Source organism: Anomaloglossus baeobatrachus, chromosome 11 (assembly GCF_048569485.1).
Source record: "Anomaloglossus baeobatrachus isolate aAnoBae1 chromosome 11, aAnoBae1.hap1, whole genome shotgun sequence".
Taxonomy (NCBI): domain Eukaryota; kingdom Metazoa; phylum Chordata; class Amphibia; order Anura; family Aromobatidae; genus Anomaloglossus; species Anomaloglossus baeobatrachus.
The window spans coordinates 59,641,190-59,666,749 of NC_134363.1; the positions used below are offsets into that span (position 1 = coordinate 59,641,190).

A 25,560-nucleotide genomic window follows, 5' to 3' on the forward strand; every position below is an offset into this window, starting at 1 on the left:
ATGACAATGAAGTCGGGGGAAGTTCACCCGAGTTCATTCTGACAGTGCGGCTCTGTCTGTGTCTGCTGTCATCTGCCATTCAGCTCTGCTACATGGCTGTCTGTGTCTGCTGTCAGCGGCCATGTAGCAGAGCTGAATGGCAGATGACATAGTAAAAACGCATCCCACATTACACACGCTTGGCAAGTCAATAAATAAAAAAAAAAAAGGTGCCCAATGCATACGTCACAGAACACATGATCTAAAGGATCGCACACAAAATTGACCAATTTAACATAGACTACTAACGCACGTGTGGCAGCAAATGAACGACCTACGTGCAATCTCATAAGATGCCGTATGCAACCTGGGCGTGTTACATCGCAAATGCGATTGTACAACTAATTGCAACGTGTAAAGTGGGCTTTAGTTGGGGTGGGCCATATAAGGAGGGGTTCGCTCTTAGTTGGGGAACATCATAAAAGGAGGGGTTTTCCAAGGTACTAACTAATGAAAAAAATTACCCAATTCTTAAAATAATTTATTTCAGGTTCCGCTCTTCTGCTAATAATACAAGGGTATTCACCGGCTCTATAGACATGTTATAGCACAGTCACCTGAGCTCACTAATTTGATGGGACTAGCTGAGTAATTTATGTACATGGTGCTTCATAAATGTCCCTTAACAGATGATGTTGTAGAAAGTGGGGTCCGGTATGTCTGACTTCAGCGCCCAATCCCATTACCTGAGGAGATTAGTCCTCCCCAGAGGAGCCCGGCAGCTGCATCTTCTTCCCTCTCGCTGGTGAAAACACCTGCATTCACAGCCGAGCCGAGCATGCATGTGTATGGGGGATTTGGGAAAAATAATTGAAGTAGTATGTGCACTTTTTCTGAGTTTTTATCCAAGATGACAGAAAGATCTTAAGACATGATGGTTACAAGCTGATTCACTGCTACAAATATAACAGAGGAAGCATAAAGTGACTTCCAAGAAAGGAAAAGAAAGTGTAAGGAGCTGAACTTCAGGTCACCGCTGACTCATCTGAACAGACTATGACCTGCTGCTTGTGTCTCAGAACACGTAAGCTGTAGATAGCGATGGGCTAGCCAGAGATAGTCGCCAAGACAAGAATCCACCTGTATCATCAGTACTCAGACCGGGGATACAATGTGTGCAATATGATATGTGCAATATGTTCATGTGTATTACACAGATTGTTCTTGGATTTCTCCTATGCAATCTTTGCAGATATTTTACTTGCTGAATTACATGCTTTGTACTGTATTTTTTTGCAGGTTTTTCCTGCAGATGTTAATCACACATACAGAGGCATTTATGGTTAGGTTTTTGGATAATAAGAGATTACGGGTGGCACGGTGGCTCAGTGGTTAGCACTGCAGTCTTGCAACGCTGGCGTCCTGGGTTCAAATCCCACCAAGGACAATATCTGCAAGGAGTTTGTGTGGGTTTCCTCCGGGTACTCCGGTTTTCTCCCAAAGACATACAGATAGGGACTCTAGATTGTGAGTCCCAATGGGGAGAGTGCTGCCAAAGTATGTAAAGCGCTGTGGAATTAATAGTGTAATATAAATGAAGAAAAGTATTATTATTACCTTGTCGTGGTATCTGGACACAATTGCATTGATCAATACTTTTGCTAAATATCTCTTTTATTTCAAATATTCTCAGCAGTTATGCAATTTCCATTTTTCATGTTTTCCATTTTTCCAGTTAGTCAAAAGTATTTTTCATTGTTCTTATATTCCTATAGCAGTAATGATTTTTCTATAATCCCTTATAACATAGTGTTTAGTGTGCAGCTTTTTCACTTTATTATAGTTATGTGTTTTTTTTAAGCTAGCACCTAGTTCACACATATTGGTGTTCTAGACAGTCTTTTCTTATTTGTGATATACGGGTCAGCTTTGTACTTGGTGATGTACGGCTCGGCATTGTGCTTGGTGATGTACGGCTCAGCATTGTGCTTGGTGATGTACGGCTCAGCATTGTGCTTGGTGATGTACGGCTCGGCATTGTGCTTGGTGATGTACGGCTCAGCATTGTGCTTGGTGATGTACGGCTCGGCATTGTGCTTGGTGATGTACGGCTCAGCATTGTGCTTGGTGATGTACAGCTCGACATTGTGCTTGGTGATGTACGGCTCGGCATTGTGCTTGGTGATGTACGGCTCGGCATTGTGCTTGGTGATGTACGGCTCGGCATTGTGCTTGGTGATGTACGGCTCGGCATTGTGCTTGGTGATGTACGGCTCAGCATTGTGCTTGGTGATGTACGGCTCGGCATTGTGCTTGGTGATGTACGGCTCAGCATTGTGCTTGGTGATGTACAGCTCGACATTGTGCTTGGTGATGTACGGCTCGGCATTGTGCTTGGTGATGTACGGCTCAGCATTGTGCTTGGTGATGTACGGCTCGGCATTGTGCTTGGTGATGTACGGCTCAGCATTGTGCTTGGTGATGTACAGCTCGACATTGTGCTTGGTGATGTACGGCTCAGCATTGTGCTTGGTGATGTACAGCTCGGCATTGTGCTTGGTGATGTACGGCTCGGCATTGTGCTTGGTGATGTACGGCTCGGCATTGTGCTTGGTGATGTACGGCTCAGCATTGTGCTTGGTGATGTACAGCTCGGCATTGTGCTTGGTGATGTACGGCTCGGCATTGTGCTTGGTGATGTACGGCTCAGCATTGTGCTTGGTGATGTACGGCTCGGCATTGTGCTTGGTGATGTATGGCTCAGCATTGTGCTTGGTGATGTACGGCTCGGCATTGTGCTTGGTGATGTACGGCTCAGCATTGTGTTTAGTGATGTACGGCTCGGCGTTGTGCTTGGTGATGTACGGCTCGGCTGTTATGATCCGGAACCATGGAAGACCACCACAAATCATTGGCAAAAAAGGTGACAAGAGCATTGGCAACTAATCTGGCCGCCATCCCCTTACTAACCAACACAACTAGAAGTAGCCGAGGGGTGAACTAACATCCTGTGCACCGCGAACCCAGCCGGAGAACTAGCTAACCTAAAGGTAGGAAAGATGAATAACTCTCTGCCTCAGAAAATAGACAAGAATAGCAAGCCCCCCACATTCAAAGACTGCGGTGATATAGGAAAAACACAATACACAGGTAGATGACAGGATTAGCAAAAGGTGATGCCCCCACTGACTAAAATAGGAAAGTACAGGAAAGGAACTGATGGTAGCCAGAGAAAAACCCTACAAAATACCAACTTCCTGATAGTACAAAAAGGCCCTCAGATCGCTTGATCTGAACTCCGTCCTATACCAGGTGCCCTTGTCATACCAATGAACAGAAAACAAGAATTATAACAAATTCAACAAGCCATACACACATGGACCCAAAGGAGCTAAACTCCACACAGAACTGCAGGGAGTTCCTCAACAATCCCCAGAGGGGGAAAATCCCTGGAAGGAAATAAACTGAAACCAACCACAACAAATGACAAACTCAGATAAGCAAAAGAACCAGACAATAAATAAAGAGCAAGCACTTATCTGGAGTAGATGTGGTGTAAAGCAGGATTAAGCAGGCTGGAGATACAAAGAACAACTGACATCCGGCAACAGCCTGCAATCAGACCAGGACTTAAATAAGCAGAGAGTTAGGAAAGGAAACACCCACTGCATAACCCACCTGGTCTCTGTCCAAACCCTTCCTGGCCACCAGAGGGAGCCTCCCAGCAGCCAAGACATAACTAACATTCACAACACTCGGCATTGTGCTTGGTGATGTACAGCTCGGCATTGTGATTGGTGATGTACGGCTCGGCATTGTGTTTGGTGATGGACGGCTCAGAATTGTGCTTGGTGATGTATGTTCGGCATTGTGCTTGGTGATGTACGGCTCAGCATTGTGCTTGGTGATGTATGTTCGACATTGTGCTTGGTGATGTACGGCTCGGCATTGTGCTTGGTGATGTACGGCTCAGCATTGTTCTTGGTGATGTATGGCTCAGCATTGTGCTTGGTGATGTATGTTCGGCATTGTGCTTGGTGATGTACGGCTCAGCATTGTGCTTGGTGATGTACGGCTCAGCATTGTGCTTGGTGATGTACAGCTCGGCATTGTGCTTGGTGATGTACAGCTCGACATTGTGCTTGGTAATGTACGGCTTGGCATTGTGCTTGGTGATGTATGGCTCAGCATTGTGCTTGGTGATGTATGTTCGGCATTGTGCTTGGTGATGTACGGCTCAGCATTGTGCTTGGTGGTGTACGGCTCGATATTGTGCTTGGTAATGTACGGCTTGGCATTGTGCTTGGTGATGTACGGCTCGGCATTGTGCTTGGTGATGTACGGCTCGGCATTGTGCTTGATGTACGGCTCGGCATTGTGCTTGGTGATGTATGGCTCGGCATTGTGCTTGGTGATGTACGGCTCAGCATTGTGCTTAGTGATGTACAGCTCAGCATTGTGCTTGGTGATATACGGCTCAGCATTGTGCTTGGTGATGTACGGCTCAGCATTGTGCTTGGTGATGTATGGCTCAGCATTGTGCTTGGTGATGTACGGCTCAGCATTGTGTTTGGTGATGTACTGCTCGACATTGTGCTTGGTGATGTACGGCTCGGCATTGTGATTGGTGATGTACGGCTCGACATTGTGCTTGGTGATATACGGCTCAGAATTGTGCTTGGTGATGTATGTTCGGCATTGTGCTTGGAGATGTACGGCTCGACATTGTGCTTGGTAATGTACGGCTCAGCATTGTGCTTGGTGATGTACGGCTCAGCATTGTGCTTGGTGATGTATGTTCGGCATTGTGCTTGGTGATGTACGGCTCAGCATTGTGCTTGGTGATGTACGGCTCAGCATTGTGCTTGGTGATGTATGGCTCAGCATTGTACTTGGTGATGTACGGCTCAGCATTGTGCTTGGTGATGTATGTTCGGCATTGTGTTTGGTGATGTACGGCTCAGCATTGTGCTTGGTGATGTATGTTCGACATTGTGCTTGGTGATGTACGGCTCGGCATTGTGCTTGGTGATGTACGGCTCAGCATTGTGCTTGGTGATGTATGTTCGGCATTGTGCTTGGTGATGTATGGCTCGGCATTGTGCTTGGTGATGTACGGCTCGGCATTGTGCTTGGTGATGTACGGCTCAGCATTGTGCTTGGTGATGTATGTTCGGCATTGTGCTTGGTGATGTATGTTCGGCATTGTGCTTGGTGATGTACGGCTCGGCATTGTGCTTGGTGATATATGGCTTGGCATTGTGCTTGGTGATGTACGGCTCGGCATTGTGCTTGGTGATGTACGGCTCGGCATTGTGCTTGGTGATGTACGGCTACCGCTCTCCTCCATGAACCTCCCCGCACAGTGTTTATGCTGATGTTACCAGAGGAGGTCTGGACTCTGCAGTTATGGGGTCTGCAGAGAGGTAGTGACTTTTTTGCCCTCTCCTCCTCAGCACTCTGCCCCCCGCTCTGTAACATCATGGGTCTCCACTTTGTGGCTGAGTTGCTGCGGTTCCTTCCTTTTCTCAATAATATCACTCACAGGTGATGGGGAAGATTTAGGAGTAAGACATTTCATCTCATGTAACACTTTCACATAGCACCTCCCAACTACTGCCATATAGTGCCCAAATAATGGTGCCACACTATAACCAAATATTGCTACTATATGCATATGATGCCCACATTTATACAATGCTACCAATGTCCTCACTTCATTCAAGTTGCTCCTGAGGTTCTGTCCTCAAGATTTTGGAAATAGGGGTTCTGTACAACATCACATGTTCTTCAACCTGGAGCCGTCCCTGTGGACCTTCACCACAAAAACAAAAAGTTCTATGACTTTCGCTCCTGCAATGATTCGTCACTATTAACCCATCCTGTTCATCTGACACATGACAGATTAGTGAGTAAGAAGACCACGACGATGATAAATCTCTCTACGGTTTTCTCCTATCGTTGTGGCAAACCATAAATAAGACATGGTAAACGTAAGGAATCAGACAGATGTTTTTGCAGGGTTATTTTATTCAGCAAGGGACATTTCTGTGGTTGTTGGCCTGAAAGCACATAGAAATCTATAGACAGTTGCTGACAATGCATTTGGCTCACATTGTACAAGCAGCGGTATGTCCTTGTGCTTGGATCATTGTCTTCTCCAGACATAACATGAAATATAGAGCACAGGATGTATTCCCGAATACAATAACTTCCAGCATTGTGCACAATCACCATATTGGACCTTTACTTCCAACGACCCCCTACACGGCCTTTTCCGGCTCCTTTTTTGCTGAAGAAAAAGAAAGACAATTATTCTCAACCTTCCTCTGCATAATTAGACAATATTGACCAATTATTGATTTCATACTCATCAAACTGTTGGCTGAACAAGGGTATGCTAATGCTAATTAAAGAGGACCTGTCACTTGCTTAAAAAATTGAGTTAAATATTTTGTAAAAATCTCTGTTCTCCCCTGATTCTGGCACTTTTTTCCGTTTTGCTCTACGTCACTCCACTGCAGAGATATGCACATTTAAAGATTTTGGAGCGCACTATGTGAAATCTCTGCTTGTAATCCAAATTGGTATTTCTTTTTTCTTTCTTCTTTCACCCTTTCTTTTCAGCTGTTGTCAATTACAGCTCTGAGATGCTGCCGAGCTGTGATTGGCAGCGTCTTGGAGGGATGAAAAAAGAAGACTATGAAAAAAGCCTTGTTGGACTACAAAAAGAGATTTCACATAGTGCACTCCAAAGTAACAAATGAGAATATCTCAGCAATGCAGCGACGTAGAGCAAAACGGAAAAAAATGCCAGAATCCGGGAAGCTCAAGGATTTTTACAAAGTAGTTACAATTTTTTGTTTAGCATGACAGATCTTCTTAAATGATATAGAAAAAAATGTTCATCTGTTGCACAGCGCTGCACCTTTTAAGCCGTCAAATTTGGGGACCCACTCAGAGGTTCGCCTTGGCATGGCAGTGGGCTTCATACAGTGTGATCAGAATGTTAAACAAAGAACCTCATGTGCAGGTGCAGAAATTTTTGCCAAGTGGCATTAGATCAACTTATGAATTTTGGAGGTGCGGTTTATGTTTTTCTCTACAACTATGTTCCTTCTTTTGCAGTTGTTGCCAATCACAGCTCTGAGATGTTGCCGAGCTGTGATTGGCAGAGTCTTGAAGGAATGAAAGAAGAAGAATATGAAAAGAAGCTCTGTTGATCTACAAGAAGAGATTTCACATAGTGCACTCCAAAAGTAACAAATGGGAATATCTCAGCAATGGAGCATCTTAGAGCAAAACGGAAAAAAGCATCAGAATCAGGGGAGCTCAGGGATTTATAGAAGATATTTAACAACTTTTTTCACGTGACAGATCTTCTTAAATGGTATAGAAAAAAATGTGCATCTGTTGAATAGGACAGAAATTTAATATGGCAAAAAAGCAAGATGAAAGGTCCATTAAAAATTCTCCTGTCATTCGTAAGTGGCATTCATACCCCATACAGAATAATATATACCGCATATAATATCAGACGGTCACAGTATCCACCCCGGGGTGTAGTACAAAACAACATTCACATGTGTCAGTGATTATAGGGAAGATCTACTGACAAGGAACATCGTGATAAGAATGCGGTCATGTTCTTTGGCCTCAGGATCCTGTATTGGCCAACGTCTTATCAGTGAGTTTGGTTCCTTATTGATAAGATCCAGGAAGCCCCAAATTCTGTGTAAATAACCATAAAGTTTACCTAATGTCTCATCAGAGGTAACACAGGCCCTGACCCACTCCATCAGAGGATCCATTATCGCCGATGACATTTATTAGTAAATATTTGTATCATCCTAATGAAATCTATGGATCATCTTTTATTGGATTGAACATTTCCCCTGTTATTCCTCCTGAAAATGTACAAATGGATTGTCAAATGGGTGTTACCTTTACCAACGTCAATGTGCTCTGTCCCTACATTGTGTGATACTGTCCAATCAGTGTTGTTAATTTAAGGCCATGCAGGGACACAGAGGAAAAGGTAACACTCCGTTGTCAATTTAGCCAATATTTCCAGTAGGTGTAACAGAGGAACAGCACAATATAGAGCTCTAAGAAAACAAACACCCACTCACATAGCAGTTTACCTGTACTAGAAATGTACTTTAGTCATAGCTGGATGGCTGTGACATATTATTGCTGTGTGGTTTTATGACAGGCTGAAATGAATGATGGCATTCAGTGGTGCAATGTAATAATGCTAAGCAATAGATCTTCACAAGTAAAAACTGGTTTTACTGCGCACACCAGTATAATATCTTGAATTGTGTGGTACCTCCTTACTAACATTCTGCCAGCACTATAGGTGCTGGAACTTCCTTTCTCTTACTTTCTAGCTTGCATTTTCTGTACCGAAAGGGAACCTGTAACCTTCAAAAATGCTGCAGGTGCAGTGGTAATAGCTCAAGTAATGTCTGGCAAGTTTAATTACAGGAGGTAGGGTCGAGGCTTTGTCTTTGCTCCTGCTTCTACACCCAGCTACAGGGAGAAAATAAAGTTATATTCTCCCTAAAGGGCACTTTACACGCTGCAATATATCTTACAATGTGTTGGCGGGGTCACGTAGTAAGTGACGCACATCCGGCATCGTAAGGTACCTTGCAGTGTGTGACAGGTACGTGCGATTGTGTTTGAACGGTAAAACGTTCATCGCATGCACATCGTTCAATTCCTAAAAATTGCACGTCAGTTTGTTCATCGTACCCGGGATAGCACACATCGCAGTGTGTGACACCCCGGGAATGATGAACAGATCTTACCTGCGTCCTGCGGCTCCCGCCGGCAATGTGGAAGGAAGGAGGTGGGCGGGATGTTTATGTCCCGCTCAGCTCCGCCCCTCCGCTTCTATTGGCAGGCTGCCGCGTGACGTCGATGTGACGCCGAACGTCCCTCCCACTCCAGGAAGTGGATGTTCGAAGCTCACATCGAGGACGTATGGATGGGTAAGTGCGTGTGATGGGGGTTAATCGTTTGTGCGGCACTTTCAACAAACTGAACATGCCACACATACGATGGGGGCGGGTACGATCGCATACGATATCGTATGCTGGATCGTATAGTGTAAAGCAGGCTTTAGGCCCCCTTCATACGCACGTGTCTCCGGTACGTGTTAGGTCCGTTCCTGCACGTACCGGAGACACGGACACATGTACTCCAATGTTAATCAATGTATGGAGTTACACGTGCGTTATTCCATACGGTGCGTGTGTCCATGTGCGTGATACGTTTGTTTGTCCGTAAAACACGGATGCATGTCCGTTTTCCTCATGGAACACGCACACACGCACCCATTAAACTCAATGGGTCCGTGAGCACACGTACGTGACACGGATGCATCTCCGTATGGTCCGTGTCCGTTTTGTGCTTTTTTGAAGCGATGTCGGTCAATCTTTTTTTTCTGTGTATGTCAGTCAATCTCCCTCAGTCTGTCGGTCAGTCTCCCCCCTCTCATACTCACTGATCCCCGATCACCAGCGCGGCGCTGCACGGCTGTTAAAAAAGCTCCGGCGGCTTTTACTATTTTGAAAATGCCGGCCGCTCATTATTCAATCTCGTATTCGCTGCTTTCCCCTCCCACCGGCGCCTATGATTGGTTGCAGTGAGACACACCCCCACGCTGAGTGACAGCTGTCTCACTGCAACCAATCACAGCCGCCGGTGGGCGTGTCAATATCGAGTAGTTAAAAAAATGAATAAATAATTTAAAAAAAACGACGTGCGGTACCCCCCAATTTGGATACCAGCCAGGGTAAAGCCACACGACTGAAGGCTGGTATTCTCAGGATGGGGAGCTCCACGTTACGGGGAGCCCCCAGCCTAACAATATGAGCCAGCAGCTGCCCAGAATTGCCGCATCCATTAGATGCGACAGTTTCGGGAAGCTACCCGACTCATCCCAAATTGCCCTGGTGCGGTGGCAATCGGGGTAATAAGGAGTTAATGGCAGCAACCCATAACTGCCACTAAGTCCTAGATTAATCATGACAGGCGTCTCCCTGAGACACCTTCCATGATTAACCTGTAAGTTAAAGTAAATAAACACACACATCCAAAAAATCCTTTATTTGAAATAATAAACAATAAAAAACACCCTCGTTCACCACTTTATTAAGCCCCAAAAACCCCTCCATGTCCGGTGTAATCCACAGAGGTCCCGCGACGCTCTCAGCTCAGCTACATGAAGCTGACAAGAGCTGCAGTAGAACACCGCCACTCCTGCCAGATCCACACAGCAACTGAGGTGAGAAGCGCCATCAGCAGTGACGTCACTCAGATCCTCCAACTGTGACAGAAAGTCGCCTAAGTGACTGAAGTGAGCTGCACGATCAGCGATAAAGTCACAGGTGAGTTGCGGTCTCGGGTGGAGGATACAGCTAGCCGCGGGTAGCCTGAGTGACAGCAGCGCTAATCGCGCTGCTCACTTCAGTCACTCAGGGGATTAGCGGTCACCGGTGAGTTCTTCACGGGTGACTGCTAATCAGTACGCGACACAGACAGAGCCGCAGTATGACAATGAAGTCGGGTGAAGTTCACCAGAGTTCATTCTCATTGCGCGTCGCTGTCGGCGGTCAGCCGGCATGTAGCAACGTCATTGTGCATCACACACGGAACATTTCACACGGACAACACACGGACATTTCACGTACGTATCTCACGCACACACGGACATTCCACACGCACACACGGCTAGCATACGCCATCACATGGATGTCACACATGCTGGAGAAACGTACATAAAATACGGAACACGGACCAGAAAAAGGAACGTAATACACGCACGTGTTTTTCACGTGCGTGTGAAGGGGGCCTTAAGCTGTTTGCTTCTAATCTTTAGAGTGGTACTCAATGAAAGTACATACTGCGCTCACTCTAATCACTTCCCTTAAATTTAATTGCCTGCACAGACACATTACACACACACACACACACACACACACACACACACACACACACACACACACACACACACTGCTGTGTAAACTGTCAATCAATTTACTGGGGAGTGGTTATTGTGTGCTCACTTTGTAATGATTGGTTATTGTAACCCTTCCCTACGTCACCTGGTGATTGTAAAAAGTAGCTGCAGGGAGAATAATACGTCATTTTCTCCCTGCAGCTGCAGCTCCATTAATCGGTGAGTTTAGATTTTTATCATTTTAACATCATTTGCCGTTTGATAACCAGAGGAACAGGAACAGAGACAAAGTCCCGGTTCCACCTCCTCTAATGCGTCTCATTGTCTCTAATGCTGGAGGTGGATTGCACTCGACAACAGGCAGTATATAACAAGTTACAAATAAAATAGAATTTACCGGGGAGTGGTTATCATGTGCTCACTTTGTAATGATTGGTGATTGTAAGCTCTCCTTATGTCACCTGGTGACTGGAAGGAGTAGCTGCATGGAAAATATAACGTAATTTTCTCCCTGCAGCTGCAGTTTCAGTAATCGGTCATTTTAGACTTTTATCAATTTAATACAATTTGTTAATAACCACTAAATCTGCAGGTAAATAGTGTTTTTTGGATTTGACAGGTTCCTTTTAAAGCCATACTCTCTGTTACACCTGCATGAAGGAGCAGAGACAAAGCCCCAGTCCCACCCCCTTTAATCCATCTCATTGTCTCTGCTTCTGGAGGTGGATTGCACTCGACAACAGGCAGTATTACACAGAAAAGAAAAGCACCTAGGAGACGCCATTTTGGAATAAATTTTCGGGGTGAAACAACAGCATTTTTTAAAAATAGAGAATTAAAATTTGACTATTTATCAAATGAGATCAGTTGTCTAAAAGTAAAGAGACCAAGATACTTACAATTTCTGCGCATGGCTTATACGGTTGTATAGGACGTTAATCTAAAACCAAAATAGTGAGAGTTGTAGAATTATAACATATAGAAGTATATGTGTTCTGCACGTGTCACCACATCTATATAATACCTCGTATTTTTGCGTCTTCATCTTCTCCATGAGATCAAACTTTTCGGACTCCAGCTGATGCATCCAGTCTGTGAGCTCTTTAGCTTTCTCCCTATTACAATAAAGGAGACGTTGATCCAATATTATTAGGAATTTCTATACAGGCAGTTTTCCATATAAGCTGTTCACACATATCTCCAGAATTTTTGATATTTAAAAGGGGTATTATTTAATATTCTGGTATATCTGTGAGATTTATCAGAAGGTCCTTCAGTATCTCTCCAGCACATGTGGACAATGGCGGCCGCAGACAGAAGAAGGTATCTGTACAAGAACAATATATGGGCCCTTTTGTCACGAATGTGTCATGGCCGGCTAACAATCCAGTGGCAGCAAATGTTAGAAAATCCCAGAGATTGGTAGCACATGTTATCTAACAGTTCACTGTTTCTACAGCCTAGGAAACTGTCGGTTTTTCCTCTGAGTTGCTAGCCTCTGACTTCCTTTATATACCTCACCCTAGGGTGGGTTGGGTGCGGTTTATACTTGTACCTGGCTGTGGTCCGCAGTGCTCATCTTCTCTTGTTGTTCCAAAGACTTCTGTGATAGCTGCTCCTAAGATAAGTGTTTGACTTTTTCTATCTACCTGGGTTCAGATGGTAGCATTTGAGTTTCCTCTGTATTGTTTCCCTTTATCTCCCTTAGCGTTAGTGGTGTTGACAAGTGGTCATACCCGCCATCCTTACTTAGGGCCCAGATCAGGGTTATCCTAGGGTGAGGTATTCCTGGTCAGGGCCAGCTGCGGAACCTATAGGGTCGGTGGGGGCAGTGAGGATGAACTGCAGGTTGTTGTCAGGGGTCACCACTTCCCCCTTTCCCTAGTGATAGGGCATTCCTTTCACCTTCCTTTTGTATTGTACTATGCGGCGGTATAGCTTCTATCCGCGGCCGTGACACCTTTGCAGTCCATTATCTCATCCTAATGCACAATTCCACCTGTTTTGGAGGTAGAAATGGGTCCTCTTGCCTCTTGGGCCCCAGGTTGTACCAATGATATGACCGTCCTCGCATGTGGTTGTGTGCAAAAATACAGAAGCATCAAGATCCTGTCATCTGATTCTTGTTGCCCAGATCCCGGCTGCTTGATGGCTCTCCAGTGTTTCCAAGAAATAATACTTTGAAGATCCAGCCATGGACCATAGCCGGAGACAAGACTAGTCCAGCTCTGCCCTTGGCCGGCTCCTCCCAGCGCTGTAGTGACAGGGAGAGATCTGTCAATCAGCCTAAAGACTTGAATGGCCGAATTTCATCCAAATCTCAGAGGAGACTCGTGCATGCAGCCATTTTTTTTACATGCCAAATTAGTCAGTGAAAAAAAAGCTAATCTGTATTGTTTCATTGAATAATATAGGTCAGAGTGCAATCCGTGAAAACCATGGATAGCACTCAGAAGACCAAATCATCCTGAGCCCTAACGCTGAGAAAAAGGAGGAGAAGCAGAGAAAACCATTCTTCTGCTTTCCTTGGTTCTATCTGAGGCTGTTTTGCCACCATATTATGCTTATATTATTATTCGCGGGATGTTTTTCTTTTATGTGCACTATGTACTTTAGCTGGTTTTCATTCATGTTCTCGATGCATAAAGGTTTGTGCCGCTCCGCTAGAATCTTTCTCTTCATTTCACGACCGGTTTGTCTCTTCCCTCTCTTCTGCTCCGCCTAAGAAAGAAAAAAGGTGGATAACCTTAAAATAATCCATGTACAGTACGAACGCTCTTGCAGGGGGACACGCTATGAGCCCTATTTATTATAGCATTTGCACCTTGAGTTTTTGGTGTTTTACACCTTTTTTGGGGAAGTTTGCACCAAATTCATCTTTCCTTTTGTGCTTTTTTCCACACTATGTTATGTGTTCACTTGGTTTAGGCTTTCCAGATGTTTTCATCTGATTCCTCATTTGCAACTTTTCGAAAAACTAAAATTTGTCACAAATGACCCCCTTTCCCCAAGAGTGATTTTTTTGCATGAAGAAATCAATTTTTACATTTTGAAAAAGATGTAACTTTTTGGTTTAAAAATGGTTAAAGACTGGAAAAAAAGACCATTATTTACTGCAAAAATGTAATAAATAATGTGCACAATTTTTGTGAATTTGGTGCAATTAATTTTAGCAAATACTAATGCGGGCTTCACACGGTACGATCTATCGTGTGATTGCACGAGCGATCGTACCCGCCCCCGTCGTTTGTGCGTCATAGGCAATTAGTTGCCCGTTTCGCACAAATTCGTTAAACCCCCGTCACACGTACTTACCTGCTGAGCGACCTCGCTGTGGGCGGCGAACATCCACTTCCTGAAGGGGGAGGGACGTTCGGCGTCACAGAGACGTCACACAGCGGCCGGCCAATAGAAGCGGAGGGGCAGAGATGAGCGGGATGTAAACATCCCGCCCACCTCCTTCCTTCCGCATTGCCGGCGGGAGCCGCAGGTAAGCTGTGTTCATCGTTCACGGGGTGTCACACAGAGCGATGTGTGCTACCCCGGGAACGATGAACAACCGGTGCCATTAAAAATAAACAGTTTTTTAAAAATAAGCGACGAGTACACGAGACTCATGATTTGTGAGCAATTCTGCGTCGCTCGGAGGTGTCACACAAAGCGACGTCGCAAGCGATGCCGGATGTGCGTCACGAAAACCGTGACCCCGACGACATATCGCACGATAGCTCGTCTCATGTGACGCCCGCATAAGACAAAAAAAAGGAAAGTGACTTATTAAAAAAATACCAATGATAAACTATATGTTTGTTTTTCTCAGGTTGTTATATTTTATCAATAACAATATGTCACCCATGATGATGGCTTACCTTCATGAGATATCCCCCAAACTGGGCTCCCATGTTGGATAGAACTTTTTTCTTCTTGGCATCATCGTCTGCTCGTTTTTTAGCCTCCTCTTCTTCTTTTCTCATTTTTTCTTCCTATAAAGAACCACATTTCCATTGTGAATATTTATCCTATATTGGTCCGAGTGTTGGATGTGCCCCACCGTGTGTATATACCATGTTTTATAAAATGATTAATACTATAAGATGTATATGTTTGTATCATCAACAGTTGCTATCTAGTAGCGATTCGGCTTTAGATTAGATGTTAGACAAGATAGGGTTAACGTAGTGCAAGGGAGGAGTGGCGGATGGCAGGAAAGAGAACAGGAGGGAAGGCTCGAGAAGGGACCAGTAGAGAATAGGGTTCAAGTGTGAGAAGATGTGGTCTCGGTGCTAGGGCCACTCAGGGAACCCTGACGTAACCTCAAGAGGTCCAGAGCCTATGGGTCACCCCAACGGACTTAGAGAGTCATCCAGCTAGAGAGCCATCTTCGCCAAGAATGGGACAATGGTACACGGAGTTAGGGGGAAGGAGGCACAGACCCCAGACCCTGAAGACGAGAACCAAGATAGATGGGTTCGAACAGGTCGAGAAGCAGTACTCCTGTCATGAGTGTGCCTTGCCTGGAATCAGATGATCACAGCTCTTTATTGCTTGCAGATCCACCACTGGTACTTGAGTGGCATCTATTTGCTTGTAGTGCTGTAAGGGTTAAGCACCCTTGCCTGTCTGGCTGCTGTCGGTAACTTTTATGTCAGGTGCAGCTCATTTGCTACCTCTCCCCTTCACTATATACAGTTGCATGTCTTATCATCTGAGGTCTGTGATAGAATCTGAAACCTCATTTTCTTGCGGTCCACTTTGGAAAGAGCCTGGCTCTAGAAGAAGCTTTTGTCTTGTTTCATTTGCAGATGTGGTGTTAGCTGCATAATAGCTGCTTGGAGTGTTTTCCTTTTTGTGTCAATTTCCCCTGTCTGTTTTCCTACCCTTGTGTTTCTTTATTGCACAGGCAAGACTAGTGCTTTTGCTGTCATGCTCACTAGCCAGGGTAAGTTTAGGGTAAGTAAGGGTTTAGGAACGTGATTGGCGATAGGGTGAAAGAACCCATATAGGGACATCATGGAGTGCAGGTTTTAGCCTCAGGTGGTGCAGGTGCTGACCAAGCTCCCATCAACCTAGCGCCAGGGCCCTCCATTGTATTGTGGCCCCTGTGTTTTGTGGCACCTGTCGGGGGGTTTCCAGGTGCCTGGTAAAATGCCGTTAATAACTGTGCTAAAACCCTACAATGAGAGGAAGGAAAGGAAAGGAAGGCCATGTCCGTCATAATGGTGTGAAGAATAAAAGTGTATGATTCTGGTTGGCTAAGCGAACTCTAGTGTTGCGTGTGTTACTGTTTACGATGATGACTACCAGCAGGGTGATGGATGCCAGCCTGAAGAAAACAGTAAGTGTCATGCACCCCACTTGAAGCCACATCCGCACATAGAGTCTCCTTGGCGAAGTGCGGGCCTGTGTAGCCCGATGCCCCCTCCTTCACCAATGTCCAGTGGGCCTTTTGCTGCTCATTCATGGGGGAAACATACTTTAAACATTACCCTAAAAGGGCACCACCAAGAGGAAAGGCAAAGACTGAGCCCTGACCCCGGGATGGTCAGTAAAGTACAGTTTTTGTCTTTTTTGCTAAATAAAACTGTAGCCGGGAGACAAGTTTACTGAAACCGGAAAACCCCTTTAATATTTGCCCACGAGACAGAGCTTCTGCAATGGTGACACTGTAGGAAATGAAGTAAGGTGGTTCATGTCCAAATCTGACCCATTTCCTTTTTGTAGCCACTTGTCAGCTCTCACGACGTCGCTAAAACAGGACAAAACCACCTATAATAGAAATCTACAGCCAGTACAGACGGCTTACGACTACGGAAAACTAATTTCTTCCATCTACTTTTCTCCAGCTAAAAATGTCGACAGAACCCATGAGAAAACAGAACAGATCACAAACCTCTAAAATAAGAAATTTCAGCTGCTTGGTCCCTGCATGACTTGACCCTGATCTCTACTGCTCAATACTTTTCATGAAAGGATGATGTGATACAAAAGCCGTACACAAGTTACATAATATTTATTTCATGGTTTACGGAATCATGGAGTGACATGTTCTATTTACTCAAATACTGAAGCATTGGCCAAAGTCACAACGTTCTAGGTAGATGTCCAATAGATGACATCTCAAGAACGAAGACCCAACACATGATATTGGTGATGAAGAGGTGGCCATGCAGGAGGAGCGTTCTACTATTCACTCCAAAAATTTCCAATCAAGTTTTCTTGGCAATTTTCATTGCTCCCATAGGAATGAATATGAAGGGGTTCTTGTACCAGGGGCCCAGCTCTATCAGACGGTGGTGGGACCAGCATCTCGATGGGATGGGAACAGGTTGGAAGAGCCCTTTAATGTTACTGTCTACATTGGGTAATCCTTAAGGGGGCTTTCCACACAGCGCTATCGCTAGCGATATCGCTAGAGAGCGTACCCGCCCCCGTCGTTTGTGCGTCACGGGCAAATCGCTGCCCGTGGTACACAATATCGTTAGGAGCCGTTACACGAACTTACCTGCCTAGCGACGTCGCTGTGGCCGGCGAGCCACCTCCTTTCTAAGGGGGGCGGTTCGTGCGGCGTCACTAAGCGGCCGCCCAATAGAAGCGGAGGGGCGGAGATGAGTGGCCGTAACATCCTGCCCACCTCCTTCCTTCCTCATTGCCGGCGGCTGCAGGTAAGCTGTAGTTCGTCGTTCCCGAGGTGTCACATGTAGCGATGTGTGCTGCCTCTGGAACGACGAACAACCTGCGTCTTCAACAATCAACGATATTTTGAAAAGGAACGACGTGTCAACGATGGACGATTTGGTGAGTATTTTCCATCATTAACGGTCGCTCATTGGTGTCAACGACGTCGCTAACGATGTGCGTCACGGAATCCGTGACCCCCAACAATATATCGTTAGATATGTCGTTGCGTGTAACGGGCCTTTACTTGTTAAAAGGGCTAATTGGTGGAGGAAGGTTGAACTTGATGGACCTAGGTCTTTTTTTCAACCTATGTAACTATGTAATATATAGGGTAAATTTCTGAGGACACTTTTCTTTTAAAACCACAGATACATAGCACTACAGCAAATCGAGTGCTAGTCCCTGAATGACTGGTGCAGCTTCTCTTTTAAAGTTAGTCAACCAAGAACTGGTGGAAGACATTTTTTCAAAATAGACCGTAACTCTGGAAAGAAGAGCGGCACAAGAAGCACCATCTGCCATCTCCTATCTCTTCACTGAAGACAGTTTTTACACCTGAATTGAGTAAGATGAGTCAAGGAGGAGAAAGAGGCAGATTTCTGTGCTAGGATATTTTATCATTTTTTTTTTTTTTAATGTGTAATATTAAAGATTAAAATGACGGTTATGATTTACTTACCGCCATCCTGGCTTGCCTCTCCCGCTCCTTTTCAGTCCTGAAGCGATGTTGCTCTGCCCGTTCAGCTCTCCGGTGTTCCTAAAGGACACAATAATTAAAAGATTGTATCTCGCCGCAAAAATATTGGCACCCTCCATATCGTGTGTGTCACGGTTGACAGGCTGGTGTCCGGCTGTAGAAGGTCGCGGCATTTGGCTACACAATCTTCTCCCTGAAATTCTATTCTTCCTGCTGTGGCGTAAATGGTATTCTATGTATCTTCTCTGCCTGGGGTTTATCCCTTTCTTTTTAGGACCCTGTGGATATCCTCCCCTTTCAGCTGTTAATCATCATCACTTTCTCATGTGTCCTTAAATACCCACATTTCTCTTTTGTGTTTGCTGGTGATAGAGTTAAATTCCTATACCTTGAGTAGACAAAATACCTTGAGTGCAAGCAGTCTACTTGTATTCATCTGGAGAAATATTGTTGTGTGTTGCTGTTACTCTCCCAGAGACTTCCTGGAGATAAGTTATTTGTTCACTTCCCCTTGTTTGTGCTCCCTGTGTCTTCTGTAGAGCTTAGTGGGGTTGACTAAGCTCTCATCCCATCCGTTCTTTACCTAGGGCCCAGTTCAGGGTCAGCCAGGGTTAAGTATCCTGCTCGGCGCATATATGCGGAACCTATCTAAAGTAGTCAGGGGAACAAGGGGCCAGCAGAAGGTTGGATCAGGGGTCACCATCTCCCCCTTCCCTAGACACAGGGTTTCCCTTTTCTCTTCCCTCCTTTTTTACTATTCGCTTGTTAATTCTCCATAGTTAGCATGACACTCCATCAGATGATATATAGATGATCATTTTCTCTACTATTTTCTAACATTTATTTATTTAGAAAACTTGTATTCCGCCCCTCTCCAAAGACTCAGAGTGGTTCACAACATATAAATGCAAAATACAAAGTTTTAAACAAATAGAAACATTTTACGTAAAATCAGTTAACCTTAAAAAAACATTAAAAACTCAACAAACATACCCTATTTATAGCAATTTTTAAAATTATTAGCCGTAGTCAACACTGCCCGTCCAAGGCCTGCCGACATATGTAAGTCTTAAGGTCATTACGGAATTCCAGTAGAGTAGGGACAATACGGATCTCTGGGGAGAGATTGTTCCAAAGGGTTGGGACTGCTATAGAGAAGGCTCTAACCCTGGGAGTTACCAATCGACAGTGGCTTATTGACGGGACTCGGAGGAAGCCTTCCCTATGAGCCCGGACTGGTCGCTGGGACACATGAGGCAAGAGACGGTCTCAGAGGTATGCTTGACCTACGGCATGTAGAGCTTTATAGGTAACTAACTGTACTACCAGGCTTCGCCCGGGTTAATAACTGCTGTTAACAAAATAGAATGTATTAACATTCCCGGGATAGAATGTATAAATAGAATGTATTAACGCCCGGGGTAGTAACTGTCTCTCTGTTTCTCTCCCATTCTCTGTCTGTCTCCCCCTCTGTATATATCTCTCTGTCTCTCTCTCTCTCTCTATCTCTTTGTCTGTCTGTCTCTTTCCCTAACTGTCTCTGTCTCTTTCTCCGTCTGTCTCAATCTCTTTCCCTGTCTGTCTGTCTATCTCTTTCCTTGTCTTTTTATCTATGTCTGTCTCTTTCCCTGTCTGTCTCTTTCCCTGTCTGTCTCTTTCCCTCTCTTTCTCTCTGTCTCTTTCCCTCTCTTTCTCTCTGTCTCTTTCCCTCTCTTTCCCTGTCTGTCTGTTTCCCTGTGTCTGTCTCTGTCTCTTTGTCTGTGTCTGTCTCTTTACCTGTCTGTGTCTGTCTCTTAACCTGTCTCTCTCTTTCCCTCTCTTTCTCTGTCTGTCTCTTTCCCTGTCTGTGTCTTACCCTGTCTGTGTCTGCCTCTTTCCCTGTCTGTGTCTGTCTCTTTCCCTGGCTGCATTGTGACACGCCAACATTCCATTTAAGGGCGTGGCTGCGCATTCTTCTGAAGTTCTGGCTGCACTGTGGCTCCCAGCTCCATTCGCTTTAATGGAGGCAGGTTTTTTGGTGAATAACTGTAAAGAGTGGGGTTAAAATTTCCCCTCAAAACATAGACTATGACACTCTCGGGGTCCAGAAGTGTGAGTGTGCAAAATTTTGTGGCTATATGTCACGCTCCCCAGGTCCTCTGCTCCGCTCCCCGGGTCCTCTGCTCCGCTCCCCGGCTCACCTGCCACGCTCCCCGCTCTCCAGTCTCCAGTGCCCACGCTTCCCAAGCCTCCGGGTTCCCGCTCCCGGCGCCTGTCGGCTTCCCAGTCCCTGGCCGGCTCTGCTGCGTCCTCCTCTCAGCTTCCTGCCCTGGCTTCTGGCACCCGGGCCGCGCGCATGCGCATTAGGGCGCGCGCGCGGTTACTGACCCTTTCTTAAAGGGCCAGTGTCCACTGACAGGAAATGATGCATACAGGTACAGGGTATAAAGGGGGTTAATGTCCAAGGGAGCGGGGCCTGTTCTTCGTGTTTTCCCAAGCTAGGAGTCAGGTCTCCTTGTGTTCTGTGAGATACTTACCTCTCTGTCTTCTAGAGCCGATCCTGCATCGCCATCCGGTCCTGCTGTATCTCGAACCCCGAACGCTGCCCATCTGCCATCCTGACAGTCCGTACCATCTCGGTTCCCTGCGGTGACTCGTCATCTCGCTCCAACGGTTCCGGACCCCGCCAGACATCATCACGGCTTCCGAACCTGAGCTCCGTCACCCGGACCACCATCAGTGACCTCGTGGTCCCAGGGACTTCTCCATTGTGTTCCAGTGCACGGACTGTCCTGCTACCTAAAGTGCTCCGGCTACCGGACTCCTTTCCCTCATCAGGGAGTTCGGCCCAGTGGATCCACCTCCCGGGTCTGCCCGTCCATCTGGCCCTAACAGTAAGAACAGGCCATGGATCCCGCCGAAGCACTAGCGGCCTTGCATGAGGAACTCCAACGCCAGCGTGAAGTCCAGACCCGCATGCTGAACTTTATGACCTCCGTGGACGCCCGCTTGAACACGCTACAAGCCTCGGTCACATCTTCAGCGCCTCGGGTCTCCACTAGTCAATCCACGGCCCCCGCTCCCGTGGCAGCCTCCTCGGATGCTTCCAGACTGCGTTTGGCCTCACCACCCCGGTACGCCGGAGATCCCAAGACCTGCAGGGGGTTTATAAACCAATGCTCCCTCCATTTCACGCAGCTGCCACATTTGTTTGCCTCCGACCAAGCCAAGGTCGCCTTCATCATGTCTCACCTAGAGGGCGAGGCACTGGCGTGAATGAACCCTTTGTGGGAGAAGGAGGACCCTATGACCAAGAACCTCCAGGAGTTCCTGCAGGCCTTTCGCAGCACCTTTGACGAACCCGGACGCGCCTCCGCGTCTGCTTCATCTCTTCTCCGGTTACGTCAGGGGACTCTGACGGTGGGTCAATACGCCATCCGTTTCCGCACCTTGGCTTCAGAACTCGGGTGGAATAACGAGGCCCTAACCGCCGCCTTCTGGGAAGGACTCTCGGGTCGAATCAAAGATGAGCTGGCTGGACGTGACGTACCGTCCACCCTGGACGCCCTGATTACCCTAGCAACTCGAGTGGACATACGCTTTCAGGAGTGGTCCAAAGAGGTGTCCCGAGAGAGACGTCCGGTAAGGCATTCCTCTCCTCCACAGAAGCCCGCCGTACTTCAGTCAACGGCCTCTGGTGTCTCCGTCCATGAGCCCATGCAGATCGACCGTGTGCGACAGTCTGAACAACGCCGAGCAGAGCGGCTCGCCAAGGGTCTCTGCTTCTACTGCGGAGAGGGCACACACCTGCTACGCTCCTGTCCAGAGAGGCCGGGAAACTCCAAAGCCTAGGGTTGGTAGGAGAGGCCACCCTAGGTGCTGGGACTCTCTCAGACCCAGTTACATGGACTGTGCAAGTGACAACGGGAGAGACGCGGTTTACGGCGGAGGCGTACCTCGATTCTGGGGCAGCAGGCAATTTCATCCAGCAGGCCACGGTGGACAAATACCAGGTGCCTGTTACTCCACTCGCCAAACCTCTTGTGATTGCCTCTGTGGATGGGAGACCCCTCTCTGACACCATCTCCTGGATCACCAAGCCGCTTGAACTGCGTATCGGTGCTCTGCACACCGAGAACATCGCTCTCTACGTCCTCCCACATATGTCACATCAAATCCTGCTGGGCCTTCCTTGGTTGCGGACACACGAGCCTTCAGTCAGCTGGGGTACTGGCGATATCACTCGATGGGGGTCTTCTTGCCATGAGAACTGTCTGAAGACCATACAACCTATCCGGCGACCTCCGGTTCCCGAGTCCCTACCGGGACTGCCCTCAGCCTATTGGTCCTTCGTGGACGTCTTTGATAAGAAGGAGTCCGAAGTACTTCCGCCACATCGTCCTTACGATTGTGCCATTGACCTGCTCCCGGGAACTACACCACCTCGAGGACGGATATATCCACTGTCTCCAGCCGAAACAAGGGCCATGTCTACGTACATCACAGAGAGCCTGGCTAAGGGATTCATTCGGAGATCCTCCTCTCCTGCTGGAGCAGGCTTCTTCTTCGTAAAGAAGAAAGAGGGCGACCTACGCCCATGTATAGACTACCGGGGATTGAACCTAATCACCGTAAAAAACAAGTACCCCCTGCCGCTCATCCCCGAATTGTTTGATCGGCTCAGAGGAGCTCGTGTGTTCACCAAGTTGGATCTTCGGGGTGCCTACAACCTGGTCCGTATCCGCTCAGGGGATGAATGGAAGACCGCGTTCAACACTCGCGATGGGCACTATGAATACTGCGTGATGCCCTTCGGCCTGTGTAACGCACCAGCAGTCTTCCAAGAATTAGTGAACGATGTGTTCCGGGACCTTCTCTACGTTTGTGTGGTGGTATATCTGGATGACATCCTTGTCTTCTCTCCGGACCTCCAGACCCACCGAGAGAACGTGCAACTGGTTCTACAAAGACTGAGAGAGAATCGTCTGTACGCCAAGTACGAGAAGTGCGTCTTCGAACAGTCTTCTCTCCCCTTCCTGGGTTACCTCATCACCGATACCGGACTGCAGATGGATCCAAAGAAGGTCTCTTCCGTTCTCAACTGGCCTCCTCCTTCTGGACTGAAGGCAATCCAACGCTTTCTGGGATTCGCCAACTATTACCGCCAGTTTATTCCTCACTTCTCGGCTCTGACTGCTCCTCTTTCCGCCTTGACCAAGAAGGGGGCTAATCCAAAGGACTGGTCACCTGCGGCCGACGCCGCGTTTGGCTCTCTAAAGCGAGCCTTTGCCTCCTCTCCTGTACTCCACCGTCCAGAGTTAAACCGCCAGTTCATCTTGGAGGTGGATGCCTCCTCCTCGGGAGCCGGAGCAGTGCTCATGCAGAAAACCTCCTCCGGGAGGATGGTGACTTGCGGTTTCTTCTCCAAGAGCTTCTCAGCGCCTGAACGCAACTACACCATCGGTGACAGAGAGCTATTGGCAGTCAAGCTGGCTCTGGAGGAATGGCGCTATCTCCTGGAAGGAGCAGTGTACCCCGTCATTATTTACACGGACCACAAAAACCTGGAATACCTGCGGACGGCTCAGCGACTGAACCCACGGCAAGCCAGGTGGTCCTTGTTCTTTGCCCGGTTCGACTTCCAGCTCCATTTCCGACCCGCGAACAAGAATGTACGCGTGGATGCCTTGTCTAGGTCTTTCATGCCCATGGAGCAGGAGGAAGAGACATCCCAACCCATCATCTGCCCTAGTAAGATCATTCCGGTGGCTCCTGTCACCCTGGCCCAGATACCGCCTGGGAAGACCTATGTCTCTGAGACTGACAGGCAAAAAGTGTTACACTGGGGCCATGCCTCGAAAACAGCCGGTCATGCAGGTCAGAAGAGAACATGGAATGCGATTGCACGTCATTACTGGTGGCCATCTCTTCGCACGGACGTCGCCTCTTTTGTCTCTGCCTGCTCCTCCTGTGCCAGGAACAAGACTCCCAAACACCTGCCATATGGCCGTCTTCTGCCTCTGCCCATACCCTCAGTTCCCTGGCAACACATAGCGATGGACTTTATTACGGACTTGCCATTGTCCTCCGGACACACAGTCATATGGGTCGTGGTGGATCGGTTCTCTAAAATGGCCCATTTCGTTCCTATGGCTGGACTGCCCTCTGCCCAGGAACTCGCGGACGCCTATATACATCACATCTTCCGCTTGCATGGCTTTCCATCACACATAGTGTCCGACAGAGGAACTCAGTTCACCTCCCGCTTCTGGAGGGCTCTCTGTAAACATCTGGGAGTGACTCTGGACTTTTCTTCGGCCTACCATCCTCAGTCGAACGGCCAAGTGGAACGGGTCAATCAGATATTGACCTCTTTCTTACGTCACTACGTCAACGCCCATCATGACGATTGGTCCACGCTTCTTCCTTGGGCTGAATTCTCCCATAATCACCACGTCAGTGAGTCCTCCTCCAGTTCTCCCTTCCATGTCGTCTACGGACTTCAGCCGTCTGTCCCATTGCCTGTATCCTCTTCCTCGGACATCCCTGCTGCTTATGCAGTACTCCGTGACTTTACAACCATTTGGGACTCAGTTAAGGCCTCCCTTGCACGTGCATCCCTGCGGATGAAGAGGCACGCGGACAAGAGACGTCTGGATCCTCCGTGTTTCTCTCCGGGAGATCTCGTCTGGCTTGCTTCCAAATACATCCGACTGAAGATACCATCCTACAAGCTGGGACCTCGCTACATCGGACCGTTTAAAGTCCTCGGCAAGATCAATGAGGTCTCCTTCAAACTACAGCTCCCGGCCACGATGAGGATACCCAACTCCTTCCACGTGTCTCTGCTCAAGGCGGTTGTCCTTGGTCCCTTCTCCGCTGCCGCCAGTCCGGCTCCTCCTCCTATTGCTGAGGACGACATCTATGCGGTAAGGGATATCGTGGCCATGAAGACCGTACGAGGTCGACAGTTCTTCCTGGTGGACTGGGAAGGGTATGGTCCTGAGGATAGGTCCTGGGAGCCCAGGGAGAATGTGGGCACTCCTCTGATCCGTGCCTTCCTGTCCCGGTTGCGGGGAGGGGGGCGTGGGGGGGGGGGGGTACTGTCACGCTCCCCGGGTCCTCTGCTCCGCTCCCCGGGTCCTCTGCTCCGCTCCCCGGCTCACCTGCCACGCTCCCCGCTCTCCAGCCTCCAGTGCCCACGCTTCCCAAGCCTCCGGGTTCCCGCTCCCGGCGCCCGTCGGCTTCCCAGTCC

The 25,560-nt window shown here is 47.5% G+C and overlaps 1 protein-coding gene across 1 annotated transcript in view; it reads right to left on the reverse strand.

The window, feature by feature from the left end:
- Positions 1–5,991: 5,991 nt before the first annotated feature.
- Positions 5,992–25,560, reverse strand: part of TNNT1 (troponin T1, slow skeletal type) — a 32,538-nt gene continuing 12,969 nt past the window's right edge. The window contains exons 4-9 of the mRNA XM_075329094.1: positions 18,309–18,386; positions 14,821–14,934; positions 13,563–13,672; positions 11,976–12,066; positions 11,851–11,891; positions 5,992–6,271 (exon numbers count right to left, since the gene is read on the reverse strand). Coding sequence (XP_075185209.1) covers positions 6,226–6,271; positions 11,851–11,891; positions 11,976–12,066; positions 13,563–13,672; positions 14,821–14,934; positions 18,309–18,386 — 480 coding nt within the window. The 3' untranslated portion in view covers positions 5,992–6,225. The remainder of the gene's footprint in view (positions 6,272–11,850; positions 11,892–11,975; positions 12,067–13,562; positions 13,673–14,820; positions 14,935–18,308; positions 18,387–25,560) is intronic.